The sequence below is a fragment of the Apis cerana genome, linkage group LG7, assembly GCF_029169275.1.
Source record: "Apis cerana isolate GH-2021 linkage group LG7, AcerK_1.0, whole genome shotgun sequence".
NCBI classification, from domain to species: domain Eukaryota; kingdom Metazoa; phylum Arthropoda; class Insecta; order Hymenoptera; family Apidae; genus Apis; species Apis cerana.
In genome coordinates, this window is record NC_083858.1 from 8590281 (window position 1) to 8614312 (window position 24032).

Below are 24032 nucleotides of genomic sequence, written 5' to 3' on the forward strand. Positions count from 1 at the left end.
TGAAAAACCATTCAATGAAGTTTCCTTTATCAAAGAATACGTTAAATTTTTATTTAAAATAATATTTAGAAAGAAATCTCAACGATGCCCTTAATGATTCGAAAAAAGAATCTTTATTACATTGTTATATATCGTTATATCAAAAAAGAAGTTCAACAATGGCCCCTTCCTCCTCGATTCTTCAAAATGAATCTTCAAACTAAAACATCTTCGAATAGAACCAATCTCGCCGCTAGCAATCTACAAAAATATCATAAACAGCGCAATAAAAAAATCACCAAAAATTAAATCAAAACCAAAACCAAAAAAAAAAATGCAGGAACGAAGCATATCGACCCAGACACCGGCCTCATATACTTCAAATACGACTTCGGCTACGAGTTCGGGATTGTGCTCCCTGGCGAAGGCAAGAGAACAGTGACCAGCACGAACAGGACCATCCAAGGTCAACGACGAGCAAGTGACATCGAAGTGCCCATCGTCCACGAGTTCACTACAACCAGAAGGGAGAACGGTTTCGCGAAGAGGAGCAGTTCGATATCATCCTCGACGCGTCAGGGCAAACCGACGGGAAAATTTGGCACTTCGAAGACCGTGAAATGGGAACCAACATCCGAGAGCGAGTTCTCCGAGGCGGAAGACGCGAGAAACGCGAGAAAAAGGCAGCAAGATGGCGGTAGCGCAATGGCGCCACCCAGCCTCGTTATACCTTGTTCACCATCGCCGTCCAGATGGGACCATACGACGCCCAGTCCGCTTTCCCTGAGCCCAAGCTTACCAAGTCTCTCCCCCAGATACAGTAGTGCCACAGGACCACCCAGCAACGTCGACTCCGCAGGTATTCACCTGCTTCTGCGCCGATATTAATCAGCCTATTATTTCATTTCGCGTTTGTTTTGCGTTTACCTAGCTCTTTATCTCTTTTCATCACTTGCGCATTCGGATATTTTTCACTTTGCCTTTGCATCTTTCGATTGTAATTGTATTTGCTTCCAACTTAACATATTCAATGGGACGCGAGTTTATGGAGATCTCTTATTATATGATGGATGACATGAACATACGCGTCATAGAAATTTATTCCGTGGCGGTTAATGCATATAGTCACGTCATATATGATACATGAAAATTTCATTTTCACTTTTTATTATTGTTTTTTTTATATTTATCAAAATTGAATATCTACCACGAGGCAGAATTATTTCGATTTTTGAATGTGTTGCTGCATTGAATGTGTTACAGTTAATATGTACTATTTTATGTTGGCTTTGGTTTAAATCGTTTTTTGGGTTTGAAAATTTGGATTTGTTATTTGTTTGAGGCTTCGCTTGCGAGGATTTGATTTCACGTGTATCATTTAATGATTCATCCTGGTATGAATTTGATATGTTACATGGAATACGGTTCTTTTGGGGTGTTATTTCTATTTTTCGTTTCATCTTATTCTTGTTACCCCAAATGATTTTGCGAAATTCAAATTGTTTGTTCCAATTTCTTCTGTGTTACACTTGGAGAGAAAGGAAAAAAAATATTTATGGATTTACCTTGATGTATGAATTTGAAATGTTATATGGAACACAATGTTTTACTTCTATTTTTCTTTTACATTTCTGTTTGTTTGCTTTTCGATGTTTTCCCTCATGTTGAAAAATTCGAGTTTTGATCCGCTTCTCGACCAACCATTTTTTATTTTCTCCTCCTCTGCATCTTCCAATCTTTATCTTTTCTTCTGCTTTTCTCTTTTCCATTGAAAGAGTATCGTGCATAAATATACACGTGCAAAACAATTTCAGTTTCTCTCTCTCTCTCTCTCTCTCTCTCTCTCTCTCTCTCTCTTTCTCTCTCTCTCTCTTTAAAGCAATTCTTCCAATTCCTGCCAACTCTTGAATATCTCGATACAGTGAACACTACTTTTTTTCCACTATACTCGAGATATATATTCGTACGTTGTTCTAGTTAATCGAGTTAAATCGAGCTGATTATTCTAGGATCACCGTGGCCAACCACTAATGGAGTGGCCTCGAGCAAAGAAGTGATTCAGCCTTACCTAGAAATACTACCGAAAAAGGCACCCCTTTTCATCACGGTACCGTATCCACAATTAAACGAGACATTTTTCGTCGTTGACTCAACGGTTGATTAATTATTCACCAAATTTTAGCCTTTAAAAGATATAGCAGTGGTGAGCGGGCAAACAGCAAGATTCGAATGCATCGTTCAAGCTGAACCTCAGCCTAACATCCTTTGGTCTAAGGACGGGAGGATTATTGAGAATTCTTCATGCTACGAAATCCATTATCGAAATGGCGTTTGTCGTCTGACAATAGTGCGAGCTTTTCCTGGTACGTGATTAATATTATGAAATAATGAATAGAGAAATTGAATTAATTTTACATTAGAAACTTTTATATTTTGTAAAATTTTGAGAAATTTTGAGTATTCAAAGTTTGATTCTGGAAATTTATCTGAACAGATGATTTTTGATTGTTTGATTTGGCATTTTAAAAATTTACTTTTTTACTTCCATTTTCAAGAATTGAAGAGAATAATGAGAAATATTAAAATAAAAATTCTAATGCAAGTGCTACTAATGTGACTACTTATGTGACAGTGAAAATCATTATGATAAGAATTTAACATAAACAGAGTAAAGATTTGTGATTTTACAAATGATAGCCAAACTGAAGTATTAGAATTCTTTTAATACAAAATAGTATAAAAAAATTTCACGAAATAACAAAATTAATAAATTTTTTAGAATTTTAAGGATTAATTAGGGATTTTTATGTAAAACATTTATGAATTTTTCTTAATTATTATTGATTAATTACGAAACGAATTTCTCTTCTTCTTTTTTCAGAGGATGCTGGCACTTATGCGTGCACCGCAACGAATAACTTAGGTTCGACAGTAACTTCTGCCACCTTGCAGGTGCCAGGTAACAGACGATCAGTATACGCGCCTATTTAAATATAACGGTCGAGAAGGGATTAAGTAAAAAAAAAAAAAAGAAAAATAGAGCAATCTAATATGAAGGTGGTGGAACATTAAGCCTCTAACTTCAAGCGAATTCATGACTCTCCATCATTTCGCTTAATCGATCTTTTCCATCTTCGATGAACATCGAACAAACGAATTCAACGAATACGTGTATATTCCTATTATCGTATGCATTATTATCAGAGAGAAGAAAGTTTTCAATTTTTGAATGAAAAAAATTATTCGAAAGTAATTGAGGAAAATAAAAATATACGCTCGTATATAAGCAAAAAATTATTTACGTCGATGAGATAAAATTCGAGCGTAAAAAAAAAAAAGAAAAAAGAGAAAAAAGAGAAAAAAATAAGAATTTTTTATTTCAAAGCAAGAATATAGTAGCGCGTATATATTATTATTCTTTCGAAGAGTGCGACATTTTTTTTTCCTGCATTTTTTTTACGTGAAAACACGAGATAATTTTACGACAGGGGCGAGGAGAACTAGTCAAAAGTACGATAATCGAATAGTGAGAAGTCGAAGAAATATATTTCGCGAACGCTGGTGGATACGCTTTTTATTTTCTTCCTTTTTTAATTTTATCTTTCTTTTCTTTGATCAGCGCGTAGTGAGCTTTCTCGAATGCATTTTTCTCTGTCGTTGTTGCCGTGGAACACGCTTTCAGTAGGTCGTTTCTCTTTGACTGATTCTATTCTACACCCTCCTCTTTTCACTCTTTACTCCTTCATCTCCTCTTTTCATCCTCTTTCATTCTCGAGCATTTTTATCCTTTTTATCTATCATTCTCTACTAGGCATGTAGCATACATATTTATAATTATTCTCCGGTTTTCTTCCTTCTTTTCTTTTCTTTTTTTTTCTTCTTTTTTTGAAATTTTTTCGCCCGCCCTGTCTATAGATTAGAATCGCGGTAAATTTAAATTTAAATCGTGACGACAAATTTATAATATAATATATAATATAATATAAACGTAAGAGTATATAAATTTTTCAATGGATACAAGAATTAATTTATTATGAATCGAATAATTGCAACGAGAAATTAATTTTTTATAAATTATAATAATTCGAAGTAATTTGAATCGATTAATGTACGATGTTAATGTTAAATTTTAAATTATTCAATATACACCGTGATTCTCCACGAAACAGATGCTAGTCAAACTGTCCTCGACAAGAGAACGATTAATTTATTTATCGAACGAGCGAAAGAAACGTTCAAGGAAAGGTATCGATTATCGATCTTCTTTCAACTATAGTCTGAGATATATAGCATTATTATTATTATTATTATTATTATGATTAGAAGAAGAAGAAAAAACGCTTCATTGCTCAGTTTTGAAATAAAGATATATATATATACACAAGATACGAAAAGATTCGTTTATTGTTATCATATACTTGTCATTCATCGCAGCAAACAATTTATTGGTATAATGTGTAAATAAACGTGTGCTTCTTCTGCAATACAAAAAAAAACTTGGGTACTATGGTGTAACGAATTATTTTCTCATCCCTGTTATTTCCCACTGCTCCTCTTCTGTGTCTTTCTCTCTCTCTCTATTTCTATGGCTGGTTGTTATTTCTTATGGCAATGGTGCGATTTTTTATACACACGATGCCGTGATTGAGCATCGTTGGCTATGGTTACGAAATGGTAGGTGTTTATGCTAATTTAACTGGGTATCAGCATGATATAGCCGTAAGGGAGTGGAGTAATTAACGCTTTCTCGTTCCGTTTCAAATTTATTTTTAATTTGTTAATTATAAGTGTATCGCGGATGTTTATTAATCCATGCAAAAATTTAATGCACAAAGATTCGTGGAATAGATAAGGTAATATGAGAAGAGAAATATCCATAAAATATTCAGAAATAATGTATTCTATTTAAAGATTTAAGGAATAAGTCAAATCTTTGTTTAAGATCCATTTATTTATAATAATATAATCTATAGTCTAATTATAATGTATTTGTATTATTTTTAAATTCGTTCTAATATTGTGACAATAATTAATTTTTCATATTAAAGGAATTTTTATACTTTGAATATTTTTCAAAAAGAAAAAAAAAGAAAAACTATTGCAATATGATATTATAATATTATAATTATTATTTATATAATTATATATTTTTTTGCATGAAAAAAAATTAATTTAATGTAAATTTCATTAAATTACAGTTACAGTACATTAAAAACACTTAAAATATTCAGATAACAGATAAAATTTCACGAAATCTAATAAAATTTATTAAAAGCATTAACAAGTAATCACCACTAATAATAAATATAAGTACAGTCATAAATTGGTAATAATAGTATAAATAATATATATTATATTCTAAATAATGACAAATTAATCATGATATTGGAACTAACAAAAATAATTCGTTCCAAGCTATTACTCAATCATAATTTACATTTACTGAGTGGCTCCTCTAAAAATTCTAAAATCGTTTCTCTCGACAATTCATAAAATGACAATTAAAAATAGAGTTCAAATAAAAATTCTCAGAAACCAAAAAGCAATCAAATTTTTTCCAGAAATTTCTTATTCATAAATAACCGAAAATATTTTCGGATCAAATAAACTGAAGTATCCTCTCTCAAGAAAGAAAAAAAATAATAAGAAAAATAATCATTGCTTGATTACATTAAATCGTACGTAAATTTCACAGTTTTCGTATTATTCTGTGATATACGTGGAAAATTTACGAACAATTCTAATTCGAAGAATAAGCATTGATATTGGCTGATGAAATTATTTAAACATTTTTACATTTTAATGAAATTCGAATTTTATTTATTTTTAAAATCTTATAAGTATATATTTAGTATAGTATATATATAGTTTCTTAAATATAACTTTGCAATGACGCGAAATAAAATAAAATCACGAAATGTTCATAATTTATATTGTTCTATCATTTTAAAAAATAAAAAAAATAAAATTGTATTGTAAAATAGAGAAAGAAACTTTCTAGGTTTTTCTTTTTTTTAATTTCATCCTCTCTAAAAGATTTTTCATCGATAAAGAAAAAAATAGCTCCATATATAATTTATTATGCTCTACATATGCTCTACATACTTCAATAAGTCAAAATTTTCAGATTGAATGAATTTCCTTATAAAATATGTTCAAATAATTTTGCGAGCCATTTGCATATAGTACTTTAAGTAAAAGTACTTTAATTATCGAAACTCTCAAATGTATAAACTGTCAATATGTATACCTTTTTTGACAAAATATTGCGTTAGAAGAATTAAAAATTACTCCAGAACTCTTAACGTAGTTTAGAACTGTAACTTTCATTTTCCACAATCGAGAAAATAAAATGTCGTAAATAAACAGAACATGTCGCAATAATGTATCGAAAAGCATTGTTTTCCGTCTCCATGTTCTTGTTGCACGATTAGTCACACGTATTTCAGGCATCCGTTTATTTTCGGAAAGTAAAAGAAATATATAGAACGCAACATCACTATTTAACATTCGGATTATTAACATCACCGTGGCCTCGTATAGAGCTTGTTAATTGAGCTTTTCGTTAATCACACACATTGTGGAATCATGTATATTCGTTAAAACAAAATCGAGGGTATTTCTGAATGATTGTATTATCTAAAAATATTTTTATTATAAAATTAATATTATTATTGAAGTTGAATATTTTTGGAAAAATCGTAATTGATTCGTAATTGATGAAATTTAATATTGTATTTGGGAATATTTTAAATATCTTCAAAGAAACGAAATTTAATCTATTTTTAAGTATATTTTCAAAAAAAAAATTATAATTGATTCATAATCAATGATCTGCCTTCATTCTTTTTTTTGAAAAAAATTAATATAAAATTTAGATTTATAAAATTCGTAAAATTAAAAAATTTGTTTAAAATATAATTTTTATATTACTTTTATTAAAAATAGAAATATAAGGGAATAATTTAAAAAAAAAAGAATTTTAAAATCACTAATAGATAAATTTCATTTTTATATAAAATTTTTAATATCGAATCGTAATATTTCTTCGAAGAATACATCTAATTTTAAAATTAGAAACGTTCAATATATATACATACGTTACATTGTTCGTAAGTTTGAAAACGCTATTCTGCTGCATTGCTTCGAATTTCGTAATATGTAAAGCAGGATACTATTACGTTCAAAAGTGATGAAATTCACGCGCTCCTTATGAAACATGGCAAGATAATATTCAATATCAAATTAATAAAAAAAAAAAATGAAAAATAAATTAATAAAATTTTCAAAATATAAAAATACTTCTTCCAAATCAAAAAAATTACTAAAATAAAAATTCGATAAATAAATAATGGAAGAAGATAATCAGAAAAATGATGTCATAAACTGCAATTTAATTGCATAATGGAATGACAGATTATATTTTTAGAGATTTGGAGAAATTAATATTTTCGAATGCTCGAATATTCGTATGCAGGATGAACGATTGTTGGATGATGCGGTATGAAAATAGACGGTAAGGTAATCCCGGAATGCGATGGAAAATATGAGTCGACGATCCAAGAATAAACGAGAGAAAAACAAGCGGTTGCGATTGTTAAAGATCCTGTTACTATTCTTTTTTCTTTCTTTTTTCACAAAAATGCGTTATAACTGTTCGTTCGTGTTATTAAATCTCGTCTACTCGATTTTTGCATGATTTTTGTCAAATTTTTCCTCCTGATTTTCAAGGAATTGTTGAATTAATTAGTTGTGCGTGAAAATTATTATTATTAGCATTAAAATATTTATATTTATTATAATTAATATGATATTTATTCTTTTTATTGGACTAGTAATTGATTCTATACAAGAATTATTATTTAACTGAATAGTATAGAAATATGAAGTTAAGAGATGTAATACTTTCATGAAGATGATGAAGAGGATATGAAATATTTTAACATCTTTATGTTTGCAAAAAAAAAAAAGAAATATTTAAAATATAGTAGAAGAATTTTTAAACACCTTATATAATTTAAAAACTGTTTTAAGGAATGTTAATAAGGCTATAAAGATAACAGAGTGCTTAAAGATATGTACTAACAATAAAGCTATGTCATAAAAAATTTCCAATCTTTTAAATTTAATAGGTACATTCATAGATAGATACTTTATGATCGAACTAACATCAAAGTCGATTTAACTGAAAAAATGATATGCAATTGATTGATATGCAATTCTTTTTGCAAGGCCAATAAAATATAAAGAACAAAAACATATAAATACAAAATAAATAAAGAATTTATCCAAGAAAAATTACGCAGTAATTATACATATCTTTACATTAAAAATGATACAATATTGTCTAAAAGATTCAGTAGAAAAATGACACAAATAATAAATGCTCAAAAGTGAGACAAGCGAAGAAAATGAATACACAAGATACATTTTATGCTAAAGAATATTATAAATTTAAAAATACATATAAAAAAAGATTGAAGATTTATGGAAGTTTCAACTTTACAATTTTTTTTCAACTAGCCTCTTGAAAATTTTGTCCGTATCTAATATTACATTCAGTTGAGTGAACCTATAAAATCATTTAATAATTTTTCGTATCACATTTTTAATGTATAATTCGAAAAACATATTGATTGAAATGTCATGTTGACAGATTGTCTCGTTTCGATTCTCTCGTTAAATGAGTGACGTAACGAAAGCGGAAGTCATTGTTCGAATTACAAAACAGAAGTTTCATTTAATCGTTCCGCACGGAATTCAAGAAAACGTAATAAGATGCGATCGCAAATCTCCGGGAAGTCTGGCATGCAACACTTGGATAAAAATAGTCTTGGTTCGACTAAATTTTACGAAAACGCTTGTTCATCGAGCGAAAACGTTGTTGCATCCTCTTCTTTGCTCCGTTTGATCGGAAACTGCGAATAAAAATTTTCTATTCCAATGAAATGACAATTAATTCAACACTTGATACGATTCTTATCGACTAAGATGTTTTCGTCGTTCGATATTTTGATGAAACAAACATCTTTATCTAATTTTATTTATACTTTATTGCTGTATAATTGAATTTTAAATAAAAATGAAAATAAGAGTTTATGATCCAATTATTGTGAACTTTAAAAAGCGTAAAACTATTATATTTCATGTGCTGAAATGGATTTCTTATCAGATTAATATTTGTTTATGGTTTATTTATTAATAATTATAATTATATTAACTAATCTGTGTGTGTGTGAATGAAAAAATATGCATGTTTATTTATACATTTGCTTCAAATGTTGTTATATGTATTCTTAATTTATATTTGTTTTCTATAAATATTATTGCTTGTAGTTGCTTATATGTTAGATTTCATTGCATGTATTCTTATTTTGCACCAATGTAATAGAAATAATAAGGAAAATATTATGAAGGAAACTTGTAAATAATTCACAAGATATATTTACATACATTCAAAAAGTTAAATAATAAGTTTGTCCACTTTTCTTTAAAAGAGTGTCAAGGATAATATATATTAATTTTATCTAATCAATGGTATAAAGAATTTTTATTTTTTTCTGTTACAATTTACATATATATATATATATTGTATCGACAAATTTGTCTATTTTTTAAAACATTTTCCTTTTTTTAAAAGCAGAATATTAAATATAATACATTCACAATAAAATAATTGTTATCATGTTATTATGAAATTAATGTATAATCTGGTTTATAGTGACAAATTAATTTTTTCTTAAATATCCGTAATATCTTATTTAAACGCAAATAGAGATAGTTAACTTTTTCATACATGTCCACTATAATCAATCTAATTATTCTTACAATATAAATTCTTTTGTATTACATCTTTTCCTGTATGCCAAAATATATAGTGTGCAATTCAATCACTCATAGAAGTCTAAAATATAAATATAAAAAAAAATACTTATCCTAGTACTTACTTCAAAATTCAATTCAAACAAACAATATACACATTCGTACCTCCAAACACAGCACACAATGCTTATTACAAAAATTCCACCTCTTTTAACCACATCTCAACAAGCACTTTCCATTTTATAAAATAATTTCAATCTAATTCCAATTTCATCTTTTCCATTCTACAAAATGACAAAAATATTCGCACGAAATTAAATAACAAAAATCTTTTCTCTTTCAACCTCTCAATCTCTCGTTTCACAACAAGTGCCTGAACCTAAATTCCAGGAGTACCTTCGCCATTTTACGGAACGTACAGGGACCAAAACATCAACGAGAGGGCTATGGAGAGCCCGCCCAGGTATGTGGCTCTCAAAGACCTATTTCTTCCGCAAGAGAACGACGTGAAATCGATACCTGCGGATCGTCAACATTCTACGCGACACGATTACTCGGTCCCGTGGAATTTGAACGCGGATCCCAGGTAGGTGGCGATCGAACACGATCGATCGTTGAACGTCGTTGTCGTCGTCCATTCGACTAATATCGAGACATGTTCTGGTTGATTTCTAGTTGCGCAGGTGGCGGCTATCGCGAGAGGCGAATTACGACGGAAGAATGCGAGGAGATAACGGATCGAAATACGATAGCGCGGCGACTCGGGTATTCCGATTTCGAGGCGAACGATTCGTTTCGCGATGATTTCTGCTTCGATCGCGAGTATTCCCGCTCCGCGAAGCCGAGGACGGAAGACGGAGGTAAGCTTTTTATTTATCCGCTTCCCATTCTGCGTGTTATTATTATTTTCGTTGTATTTTATTGATCAATCTTTACGTGTACCCTGATTTCATTCACGATTCAATTTTATGGAATTGTCATTTTTCGATTTGAATTTGTATATTTTTCTGTGATATTTTATTTAAATTTAACGAGATTATGAAATTATTTTTATATCTTATCGTTAAATTTGTGAAAAAACTTTTTTTTTTGAAAATTCGATTTTTGGAAAATTTTGACGTGTGTAAAATTTCTTGTTCTTTTTTATTTTTTACCAAAAATTTATCTCGAATACTTTATCTCGATTTGAAGAAACAGGATGATATTTTTTATTATCAGGTTCTTATCATGTTTTTATTAAATTAGATTTTTATGAACTGTACGTAATTCATGATTTTCATAAATGTAAAATTATAACTGTTGATGAATAAGAAATAGTATTCTTTTCCATTTCTATATGCAAAATCCATATATAGATTTTTTGATTTGAAAAAATCTATAATACTTTTTGAAAAAGATAATCTTTGCATAATGTATCTTTTCTATAATCTTAATTAGAAGGAACAAGAAATATTTTATTCCGTATTTAATTATAATATTTATAAAGTACACAAATACATAAATACGATTTGAGAAAAATAATTATTCGTTTGGATTTTCATTAATTTTTAATTTTCGAAATTAGATTCCATTAATCATTCTTAAAAAAGAATGCATTTTTTTTATTTCAATATTATAAAGATAATGTACCTACAACAGCACATATATTTGTTCAGTTAAAAATATTCGACAAATATATATTTATGTTAATTAGAAAGTTGTCTCATCCAAGCAAAATATTTGCAAAAGTACGAACGTGATCTAAATTATGCTCGCTTCGAAGAAAGTGGAGAAATCCTCGATTCTTTGAAAATTCCTTAATTTCATCAAAAATCTTAATATTATTAAATCATTACGCATTCCTTCCGACTACGAATCTATAAAAGAGATTCAATGCGTCCGCAAAATGGCGAATCGAATTCAGAAGATCTAAAAATATACTTTGATACCACTCAACGCGTTACACTTATTCGCGTAATCGTTTTTTTTTCTTGTTTGTTTCTCAAAATCTTAATAACGAATGAATAATTCTTGGAATCGAAAAAATTCGAGCAAACTCATCCACCCACGTCTCAAACAACATCTATTCTCATTAAATCTTATTCCATAGATTCTAAATCTGAATCATAAACGATGATTATTTTTTAATCACAATTATTCTTCATTTTAATTATTTATATGTAGAAAATTTTAAATTTTGTTCATTAATATCACGAGGCAAAAATATTAAATCAAATGCTAGTTCTAATTTTTAATATAGTTACATTTTACGTAATTATGAGAGAAAGAGATGGTCAAAAATTATTTGACCATCGAACAAGAAATATCAATTAATCTCCATTAATTTCATAATTTCGTAATTTTACTATACTATCAAATAATTAAAAATGGATTTTTGTGATCTAACCATTAGATCAAAGATTATTCAACCAATGAAAGAGGTTAATAAACACAACTTTTCACCAAATATCAAACTTATTATTCTCGATTTGTTCCATTTCAATTTCGAAATGATTAAAAATGCATTTTTGTGTAATATAATCGAAACGAAAAGAGTTCGATGCCATTCGTTCTCAAGCATCGACCACAGGAAAACAATTGTTAGGAAACAATTATTCCCAAAGACATCGAGCATCGTCAACCTGCTCGCGATGTCGCGTCCATTAATCTCGATTCCATTGCCTCGAACACGAGGAAACGTTGCAGAGTAGCTGGCTAACCCACATTCAGGGTCCTTCGAACGATTACTCTCGGCCGTCCGCGAAAATAGCATACGTGTCGTGGCCAGGTGGGTATCCTCCGATCATTGCTGATTTCGCGCGTATATACAGAGGGCAGATGGTGTGTACGATGCACGAGTTTTCTGTTGGTGAGGCGTGATCGTTGAATCACAAACCACGACCACCCCTTTCCGCCACTCCATCCCTAGAAATCCATCGAGAACTCGAAAATAGACGCGTCGCTATGCGCTACCTTGGCAAAACGCGATGATTCATCTGATGACCCATCTTTCGAGTGGATCGTCTTCGTTGTCCATCCATCGAGAATTTCGAGCTGTGTATCTTTATCTCTTTTCCCTTTCCCTTCTTTCTATTTTTCACTTCCACCTTCCCGATAATTTTTTTAAACTCACTAACCTAAGGTAACCTAACCTCCAAAGTTTCGCGCGAGGACAAACAAGCATCAAAACGTTTCGCGAATATTTCTATCGAGTGAACACTGCCAGTTTCTAAAGTCCTGCGTGAACATAACTCTCAACGAGTTACGCGTACTTACAAACCAGAAATAAACGAAACAAAATCCAAGTCTCATCTCCTCGATCTTTCATGATCTAATCTCTACATGATAGTTTCACGAGTGAAAGATATGAAATATTATATGAAATTAGAAATTATATTTATTCAACTCGTAATTTCAGGAACAAATAGCCGTTATTGTGAATTCGCAAAGAAATAAATATTACTTTTTGAATTTATTTTCTAATTCCAAATATTATAATTCCATATTTTGTAATGTTTCCATGTGCATATATAATTGTTGAAATTATCAACTGTATGTTAAATTAAAGAGAGATTTAAATATTCATATCGATACATAACATTTTATCTTTTAAAAATTATAGATATAACGAAGTTATGTACATTATTGTATTTAGAAATAATTAAATTATATAAAAAATTTAGTAATTATTAAATAAACAAACTTCAATAGTTTTTAACATTATCCATTTATAAAACATTTACAGAGATCTTAAGAAATTAAATATACATCTCGTTAAACGAGATACCAGTATCATTATCTAACGAGAAAACTTATTAACTCAATAAAAAGTTTTTTTTCTTTCTTTCTTTCAACGAAACACTGGAGAAACGCTTAGAACACAAACAATTAAACGAGACAGAGTATATTCTATTTTGTCACGATTGCAAAAGATCACCGTTTTTCGCGTAAGTCCGTGTGTTCACGCGTGTGTTCACTCTCTCACCTCGTAACGTGAAACCGAACGCATTGTACGCTTTATACGATTCTTGCTTGCCGTAATGTCTGAATTACACGGTCGCGCGGTTTGCATTTGACCCACAACTCGCGCCTCCAGTGTCGGATTATGCAGAGGTTACCATTTGATCATTCTCCTGTTCCCTAATCGATCTACGCTTCTACGATTTTATACTTTCTCGATATAAATACCTTCTTTGTCGAATTCATTCATATATTTTCTTGAAGAATCTTGAAGAATCTTTAAATATTAATATTATTTTCAATGTATGTAATTTTTGTTTCTTCATCGATTGATATTTCTTTTTGGAAGAAGATTATGAAGAAATTGAAAATTTTCTTTTGATATACTATTATTCTATAACACAAAATATGATGAATTAATTAAATATGAGTTTAATTTTCATGAAATACTATGTCTTGGTAGATATATGCGTTGAGAAATATATAGGGAAAAATTAGAATAATGTAATATCCTATTATTTTAATTATCATCTTTGGACTCTTTACTCTTATTTCTATTGTATTATCTTCTTCTGACATTTTGTTATTACATATTTATACATCAATATTTTATAAAATTTATCGATAAACGTCGAATATCGAAAAGAAATTTTTCTAACGTTATTTTCTTTGAACATTGTATTCTCTTCCATTCTTGTTAATATGAAAATTTCGTATTACATCGAAAAACACATATGTACCTTCGTTATTACGCTCGAGTCTCGCTCCGATTCGTCTCGACGCTATAACGGTTGGACAGAATTTTTCGCGTATACGTGGCCGGCGTAACGAACAATTAATACAAATTGGTCGCTCGTGATATTATTCGGGATAGAATTCTAGGGAAGAGTTTAGGAATGAAAACGAATTTACGACCGTTGCTTCGACGAATCTAAACGTTCGACTCGAGCTAATAGCGTGTCTGGCACGTACAATGCCCGCCCGAAACCGATAAATCGTTTCATTGTCGCGTTTTAATTTATTGGCGGAGCGAAGAGAGAATATCGGTTGGAAATATTCGACAAGTTGACCTTCGACATTATATATATTCGTTCGATCTGTTTCACTCGCGAAAATTTATGTAATTTATCACTAGCAACAAAATCAAATAATAACATTAAAATAGTTTTAAAAAATTTGTTTCGAAGAGAAAAAACAGCTTTGCTCTGTATGATCGTCTCTATTTATTTGGTGTAAAATGTAAATTATTTGAAAAATGAACGATGACCAATTACCAACATTTTTGTACATCAATTTTTGTATTTAGAATTAAGTTTTAAATTTTTAATTTTTCATTTACTTTGAATATTGAATTATAGGTGAAAAAATGATTAGAAAAGGAACGATTAATTATTACGTTTTAATTATTTATGTGCAGATATATTATGAGAGAAATAAGTGAAGATAATAAATTTCAAATTTGTTCAATGATGACAAAATTTATTCAAACGTAATGAATTGTTTCTTGTACAAGAATTCCGTTCTTCTTTAAAATTCTTGAAAGATGATTCTTTTTTTTTTTTGAGTTTATGCATGAGATAACAGTAAAATTAAAATATGTTTGGAATGCTACGATAGAAATTTTGATTACCTTGAATCTTGATAAGAAATATATGATTCAGAATTGATTCTATTATTAGAATGTAACTTAACATTCAAAATTGCAATTAGCAATTTCAAAAAATATAATATTTGATTATTTTATTAAATAAAATGATTTTTAAAATTGTACATTTTTCAAAATTATTTTTTTTATATTATATAAGAAAGAATTAAAATTTAATTAAAAATTTAACCAAAAAATAATATATATATTCATTTCATTTGAAAACTTAAATGTGTATCACATTTATTTTTTATATTTATTGTAACCATTCTTATCAAACGAGTCCATACCAATTCATTATTCATAATGTGAAAGTGAACTCGTTCATATTGCTTGAGATTATCGTTGATTGTAACTTATATAATTTTAGAAGACATAAATTTCATACATAACACAGATGCATGAGAACAAGAGGTTGTTCAAACCTAACCTGTTTAAATGATTTGTATTATACGTACAAATTCAAGAAAAGGCGAGAAATGTTTATGAGTGGGACAAATGATTTTCGCGAGATGTTGAATAGAGAAGAATGAAACGAGAAGTCTTTGGAATTTAAACGTATGACAATAATGAATTTTAAGTGGATCATTTTATGATTAAAAATTTATCAAAAAAATCATTTGAAGATTATTTTGAAAGAAGAATAGAAGAAAGTAGTGTAGTCAATCAACTAGTAATTCGCTCCATATTTGTTCTTCCACCTTTATTTGACTTGGTTTAAAACTTGTTTCTTCCACTTTCTTTTTACAAAAGGAATTTTGATTCAATAGAAAGTATCTGATAGGAAGAAATTTATAAAATATTTTGAAATTTCAAAGTTATTGAAAATTTTTTAAAAATAAAACATGTTAATTCGATCTTGAACAACTATTCTTTGATGTTAACTCATATTCATTTCATTGAATAATTTTTTAATATCTATACACAAATAAGAAAATAATAGGTAAGACAATAAAAACATTAGGGAAGTATCTCACACTTTACTTTTCTAAGTTTAAGTACTTCCTCAATTACATTTATTCTCTTCATGAACTTGTTCCTACGTCTGCACATAAATTAAGACTCCTTCAACCATTGAGCGGAGATATAACATTCATCAAATCATTAAAATCAAGAAAACCCTCAATCTCACTGTAAAAAGAATTATTTATTCCTAGCATCTGTAAGATCACAATTGCCCCAGATTCGACACAGGAGCAACGGTGTTCTCGATACGACACGCGTTTCTGGTGTGTCACTTGTAAAAACTCATACGCCAACGCTCTGTGAGGGAATAAGACGTCGTCGACTGGTGTCGTGCGAGCAAGAAAATTATACGAAAGAAAAAAAGAAAGAGGGAGACAAATAAGGAAAGAAAGAGGGAGATGAAGAAAAATACGAGAAGCAGTTGAAAGAGAGAAACGTTTTATATAGTGTGTTGATACGTTTATACAGTGTGAAATAACTTTTAAAGATCAATTTTAAAAGCCACAAAAATTCAAGAAAAAGAAGTATCATAAAAATGTCATGGAAAATTATTTAATGAGTTATAAGAGATACTATGAGATAAGACAGAAATAGAAACACTGTATTGTTTCATTTCATCTAATGCTTAAATTGTTTGTGTTTATAATTTAATAAATAAACCTCAATCTTCTGTATATCAATTTTTATATCTGTTTTGGCTTATATGTATCTGTGATTCATTAGAATTATTTGAGAAATTTTTATGATTATTTAAATTTTATTTTAACGCGTTCAAAGAATTATTTTAATATTTCTCATTTCGTTTCATATTTTTATTATCCAGATATATTTTTATCCAAATCTTAATAGCGAAATAATGCATTACCGACATAAATATTATTTTGAAATGATATAAAACATTATAAGATGTTAATATATCATATACAAAAATTTCGATCGATTAAAATAAATTTCTTATTTATTAACACTAGAACCACTGATCTAAAAATATCATATAAATAAAATCGAAGCACTGTTATAAAAATAATGATTTAAATAGAACCAATATTAATTTTGCCAATAGTACTTTTTTATATACAATACTGATAATTAAAAATCCATAGCTACTTCAACTTCTATTCAAATTAAATAATATTCAATCCAATTTGGAAATATAGGGCCATTTCATCCAACTAAATGGTTTACAATTTCGTAAATCGATCAAAATCTTACGCACCAATTTTTGTATATTTCCTCTTAGAGCCTCGAAATGCGTGCCCAAAAATATATCAACACCCTGTATACACTAGACACGAGTAGCGGTGGAAGGAGAACGCGGCGGAGAAAGGGGCTGGGGCGATCGTGGAACGAGGGGACAGAGGTGTGTGAGAAGTGCGTAGATGCGTGGGCGTCTGTCAGTGAGCGCGAGAACGCTGCGTGAGCCGCGCGTCGACTTGCGGCTCCGCTCGGGCCACGGGTTTCTCGTTTCGATTAATCGTTTATCGCAGTACGACGATTATTAATCGATTTTTCCATCCTCTCATTTGGTACGAATAACAGGTATTCATATTAGATGGAATGGTTGATAAAGGAGATTTTTTTTCAAAAGAAAGAATTTTTTGAACGGTGAAAGAGATTCGAATGCGAATTTTGTTTGAATCATGGTCTTCCACGAGGATTGGTTAGAAAAGTTTTGATTCGAGGAATTCTGGTTGGAATTGGGGGTGATTCAGTGAACTTTTGAAATAAGTTACGTGTTTGGTATTATAAAGAGGAATGTTTGTTTCAAATTTTTGTTGATCGTGGTTTGTTCTAATTGAGGATTTCTGTTTTATTTATTTTCTTTTTTTTTATAATTTAATAAACAATTTAAAGTGAGAATTTATTTTAATATTAAAATGCGTGAAAGAAAAATATTTCATATTGAAATATCAATATTTAATAATTAAATAAATTATTTTGAGGAAATTGATTTGATTAAGGAGTTGATTTGATTTATGATATACTTAGATTCATTTGGAAAATTAGAAATGCAGTTATTTATTAGTAATATAAATAATAATATAAATAAAATATAATAGGAATTTGTTATTTGAATATTGGTTTTAAACGATTAGAAAGTTAGATGAATATGTCATTAAGAATATAAAAATCAATTTGAAGATGAAATTACATTATGACTTGCATTTGTATTGCAATATTTTTTGTGAAGAAAGAATTGATTTGCAATTTAATGTTTAATTCAATAGGTTATTTAGGGAAATAAGTAAGCAATTGTTGGTGACAATTGAATCATTACCTTTACTGTTTCAAGGAGAATTTATATAAATACCTTATTCAGTATTATTCATTGATGAACAAAGAGTGTATTAATAGTAAGAGAGTAATAATAGATTCTCTACTTTATTTTCTTTCTAAATATACTTAAATATAGAAATATATTTTAAAATAAAAATATTATAAATATTAATTATAATAATATCAATTTTATTTTTCTAAGATATCAATATCATCAAATCAATCTGAATAGATAATTATTATATATACAAGAGCTTTAAATTTTTTTGAGGATTAATTAATTCAAGATTATCAGATTTGAATTCCTGAATAAGAAATGTATATTTTGAGCGACGTTTGTTTCAAATAACTAGGACAACATGATACTGTTAGCATAATACACGTTTTATTATTAAAAAGACCGACACAATGTGAAAGTCTGATGAATAAATTTTTAATATTGTGCAAGAAATTTAGGAGAACAGTTAAGTTCATGATATTCTACGTTGTATCTACTGTCCTTAATATAGTTCTTATTTAAATTTAATACATTTATATATAAAAATTTATAAAAACTTTTATAAGTAAGTTTTAATAATTGAAAAATTATATAGAATTATATTATTTATTTTATTAAAATTTAAAACTCTTCAATAACTACTCTCCATTTAATTTTCTACGATGAAATAAAAATTTATAAAATTTAAAATTATTCAATATTTGTCTATTTGATTTTTTATTTCAATTATAATATTATATATAAATCATTTTATATGAATTTTTTTAAAGAAAATATTCATACAAAAAAAAAGATATTTCAGGCGAGAATTAAAAGGAGCACCCTGAATTAATTGCACAATTGAAAATTATTAATTATTTGAACAAAAATAATCTTTTTATAAAATTCAAAATAAAATTCAAAATTTCCTGAATAATTGTATATTTTTAGATTTCACTAGATTTCTAAAAATGATTTAGTTCCATATCATCAGATCGTCATAACTTCCCTTTCTTTTTTTTAAACTCTTTGGAAAACTCTTGAGCATCTTTACATCATTAATTAATCTTGTGATCTAAATCGCTGAAAATATAAACACTTATCATCGAATGCTCATCATGCCAAAAAAATATATATCAAGCAACATCGACGATGTTTACTCGAAATAACTTTAGAAAATAGAGTACGAGAAATTGAATTCAAACGATTGTATAACGATGAATATTTAAATTACTAGATGAATAATTTAATTATTTTTAGACATGAAATATATTTTTGATTGTAATCCATTCATAAGTTCATCTATAATGAGGAATAATTGTATCCTTATAAAAATTTATTAAATAAAATATTAGAGTATTTTACATATCATTTACATAGTTTTAAAATAGAGCAAATTATTTATTTTAATATTATATAAAGTTTGCTTTTATATAATATCTCATTTAATTTTATTCAATTCATATATTATTGTTTTATATATGATAATAGCTAACAAGCATACCACGTTATAGGGAAAAAATTTTTTCATTAATGGATATTTAGAAATGAAAATAATATTTCTAATTCTAAATTGAAGATAAATTTTATAAATAGATTGAGTTATTTTCATAAACTTTATAATAAATTAATTATTTTTTTTTTAAAAGCTTTACATAAGCTGCTACCACTTATTTGAAAAATGCATATTTAAGTTTTAGCATTGTAATAAAAAATGCATACAATAAAGTATGCATACATAATAATTATTCATCACACGAAAATTCACAAATTAATGATTACAGGTTATAAGTATTATACGTGCCTATTAAATTATTCCCTATTATAATTATCATAATTAGTTTCAATAATGAATTACTATTTCACAACTCTGAATAATGTTTCCACGAATTTTCTTATATCTTTTACAAAATTTTTAAACATCTTTTCTTATATATCAATTATTCAAATTAATTGAGAAACAAATTCATCTAATTTTTGGATAATTGATCATCAAATTTGTCTATAATTGTCACGAAACAATTACAAATTAAACAATATTCATAATGTAAGAATTATTAGACATTTATTGAGATATTCATCGATCATTTGAGTAATCAATCTTCGAATAATCGACGTTCTATTTTCATCAAAAGCTCTGTTCTTTTCTTCGTTCTTTCCATAAAAAAAAAGGAAGGAAGAAAGAAAAAAGTGTCCCCCAAAACTCTCTTCTTCCCTTCGAAGAAATATCCGTAAAAGAAGAAGAACCTAGACTAAGAGATTTACCAAAGAAAGAAACTTAAAAAAAAAAAGAAAAAAAAAAGGAAGAAAAAAAGGGAAAGAACCAGGAAAGAAAAGTGGAAAAGGGAAAGCGTTCTATTTCCATCCAAACGATTAATCTCTACGTGTGACGAGGGTGTGAAAAATTTCGTATCGTCCTGTCCTCGTTCCACGAACTCGCGCATCTTCTGCAAGCGTCGGGACGCTCGACGTCCACCCCACCCCTTTTCCATCTCTAAAAACCCCAAGCCCCCACCCCCACCAACTCGACCCACGTCCTCGTGGAAGGCCGTGTTCGTTTTCCGCGGCGGCATCAGCCGGCAATTCGCATTCGACCGACGTCTTGGTTTAAAGAGTCTCGGGGACAGAAGACTTTTCGATGATGACTTGACTTCTGCCGACTGGAGTGAGCCGCGGCCTCAGGCAGCACAAATATACACAAGTATACACTGAAAGAAGATAGAAGAAATAGTTACATTGAAGACGATAATACGAGAGAAATATTGATAACAAGAGAAGGAATAATAAGGATAAGGAAGAAGAAGAGGATTTAATTATTTCGAGTATATATATATATATATACTATATATATATATATATATATATATTCGCGAGTGACACGCAAGGATCTGTTCCTTTTCTTCGAATTTTTTTCTCGGCTGCGTTGCGTATCTTTTTGTTGTTGTTAAGTGGCCAGTGACGGAAGTTCGTAGACGTAAGTTCTTCTGGGGGGAAAAAGAAAAGAGGGAAGTAAGGAAGGAAGAGGGGGAAGGAAAGTACGGGGTGAGATTATTCCGACCCCTTTTGCGTACAATCTTTTTTTTTTGTGCTCGACCACACGAAGAATCGACCGAACGACTTGGATTCCATCGATTGATCCAAGATGAAACGACAAACGTCCCAGCAACAGCAGCAGCAACAGCAGCAACAGCAGCAGCAACAGACGATCATGCAGCAGCAACAGCAGCAGCAGCAAATGAGCATGCAACAGAGGACCGAACGACACGTCACTCGGCAGCAGATCACCAGTCAGCAGAGAGGTCAGTTTGATGATTTATCGCGATCCACTTTCGAAATTTCCATGCATAAGAAAGAATATGGCTCGAAGTGGAAAAGAACTCGGGATTCCTCAGATCATCAAAGGGAATCAGTGGCAAGAATCGTTTAAATAGTTGTCTAAATCTAGGTTTAGAAGATTCGAAGATTCGTTTAACAGGATTGACAGATTTGGGATATATTTTAAAAGAACTCGTTTATTAGAAGCTTCGTAGAAATGTGTTAGATTGTTACATATGATGATATTAATTAAAATCTTCGAAACGATTACATTAAAAGAACAAACAATTGGTACAAAAAAATAATAATCAATTGATAAAATTTTTTATGTAAAATGTATCAATGTTATTATCAAAATTCTTTTTCATCAAGATTATTTCATCTGCAACAATCTAATATAGTTTAAAAATTAACATATTTTATCCAGATATCTTTCTACTTAATACGAAAATTAAAAATTCCTTGTCTTTCATCCATTATCAATCAATTATCAAATCTAACGATCTATCTATATATCTATAACCGGCCTGAACCGGCTGTTGACAAAAGACCAAAGGTTCAATACCAAGATACAAAAGATACCAAAGGTACAAAAATTAAAAATTTCAACTTATCTATCTAATCCTTCTTAATTTTTCGATCTCATTTGCCTTGATGAAAGAAAACGTTTTTCGACGAGAAAAACAAGAGGAACGAAATCCAGAGAAACCGTAAGATTTCTCAGCAGAGGCTCTATATCCCCTCGACGAATATTCTATTTTCGAGCGAGAGCACCGCCCCTGCGCGAGCTCTAAAGATAGTTTTCCACGTTGTTCGACGCCAACGTTTCGAAAATTCCTGCACGCGCGACGCATAAACGCGCCCTCCCCCTCCTGCCTAAGGGCAGCCCTCCCCGAAGAGGGTTGCCCGGAGGATCGTGTAAAAACCCGGCGCAGTGCAGCTGTCAAAATCGTTGCCGTGTCGAGGCCATCTCGCTCGGCTGCATAACTGTCATTGGCCCGTGGATCGCGTCCTGGTTCCTCTCTCTCTCTCGCGCGTGCTCGACCGGCGCGAGGAGGGGAGGAGGGAGGAAAAAAAATGCGGCTTCTAAATTCGGCCAGACACACTTTTCACGGGGTACCATTTGCCGAGCGCTCGTTACCTCGACAATCGTGCTCCTCGATGATGATGGCTGATGGCTAATTGGGGAAAATAGGGCGACTATCGAAGATGAAATCTTCGAAATGGTGAATTTCGGGAATTGAAGGATTACGTAAAAAAAAATTATTGTCAAAAGATTTTTTTTTAAATATGATCGTAAAATTTAAAAGAATGAAGAATTATTGAATGAAATTTTGAATCAAAATCGCATAATTTTATTTATTATCAATGTTTTATTGTTATAGATATTGATGATTTATTTTATTGCATGAATCTGATTGAGAATCTTGAAATTATTTGAAATATTTGTATATATAAATCATTATATTGTTCGTTAAAATCGAATCGAGAAATAAGGAGAATATGCTGGAAGAAAGGATGTAATCGAATGGAAAAAATTAAAAATAGTAAAAATTAAAAGAGCTGAGTAATTGATGAAATATGTTTTTTTGACTTAAGGATTGTAGATTGTCGTTATGTTCATCTGATATAGAACGTAAACTTTAATAGCTGTTTTCTAGAGCAATAAATATTCTGATAATGATATTGGTGATAATGAAAATTTTGTATCGTAAATTCCCTTATATTTTAACAATGTGTATAGCAAAATCGAGATAAGGAACTAAATATATCGATCATGATTCTTTCGAGAAATGTTTCAACGAATGGAAGAATTATACTTAGGTCAAGGACTGAAAAATACATCATTTAAATTTCGTATTTCTTCTGATTTTTTCGATTTATTGTCATAAATGATATAATTTGTTACAATGTTTTTGTGTTTAATGAAGTAAATAGGAGTATAATTATTAAAAATTGGAAAATGTGGATATTTCTACAAAGTCTTGGTTATTTCATAGAATATTTCATGAAGAACACCACGTTACTTGCAAATTACTAATCTTATCGTTGCTCCACTTATTCTTATTCATTTCTATGGTTGTAATCTCTTCACTTCAAGTTTACACTTGT

The 24032-nt window shown here is 29.6% G+C and overlaps 2 protein-coding genes across 2 annotated transcripts in view; both read left to right on the forward strand.

Annotated features, from left to right (window-relative positions):
* Positions 1–24032, forward strand: part of LOC107993146 (titin) — a 207009-nt gene that overhangs the window by 68613 nt on the left and 114364 nt on the right. The window contains 6 exon segments of the mRNA XM_062077058.1: positions 320–838; positions 1989–2086; positions 2162–2342; positions 2861–2938; positions 10192–10387; positions 10477–10661. Coding sequence (XP_061933042.1) covers positions 320–838; positions 1989–2086; positions 2162–2342; positions 2861–2938; positions 10192–10387; positions 10477–10661 — 1257 coding nt within the window.
* LOC133666417 (ataxin-8-like) lies at positions 20045–23904 on the forward strand. Its single transcript, XM_062077061.1, has one exon. The coding sequence runs from the start codon at positions 21748–21750 to the stop codon at positions 22030–22032; it is 285 nt and encodes a 94-aa protein (XP_061933045.1). The 5' UTR covers positions 20045–21747; the 3' UTR covers positions 22033–23904.

What these genes read in the sequence shown, in the direction of transcription:
- LOC133666417 (XM_062077061.1), top strand. Translation starts at nt 21,748, where the DNA reads ATGAAACGACAAACGTCCCAGCAACAGCAGCAGCAACAGCAGCAACAG.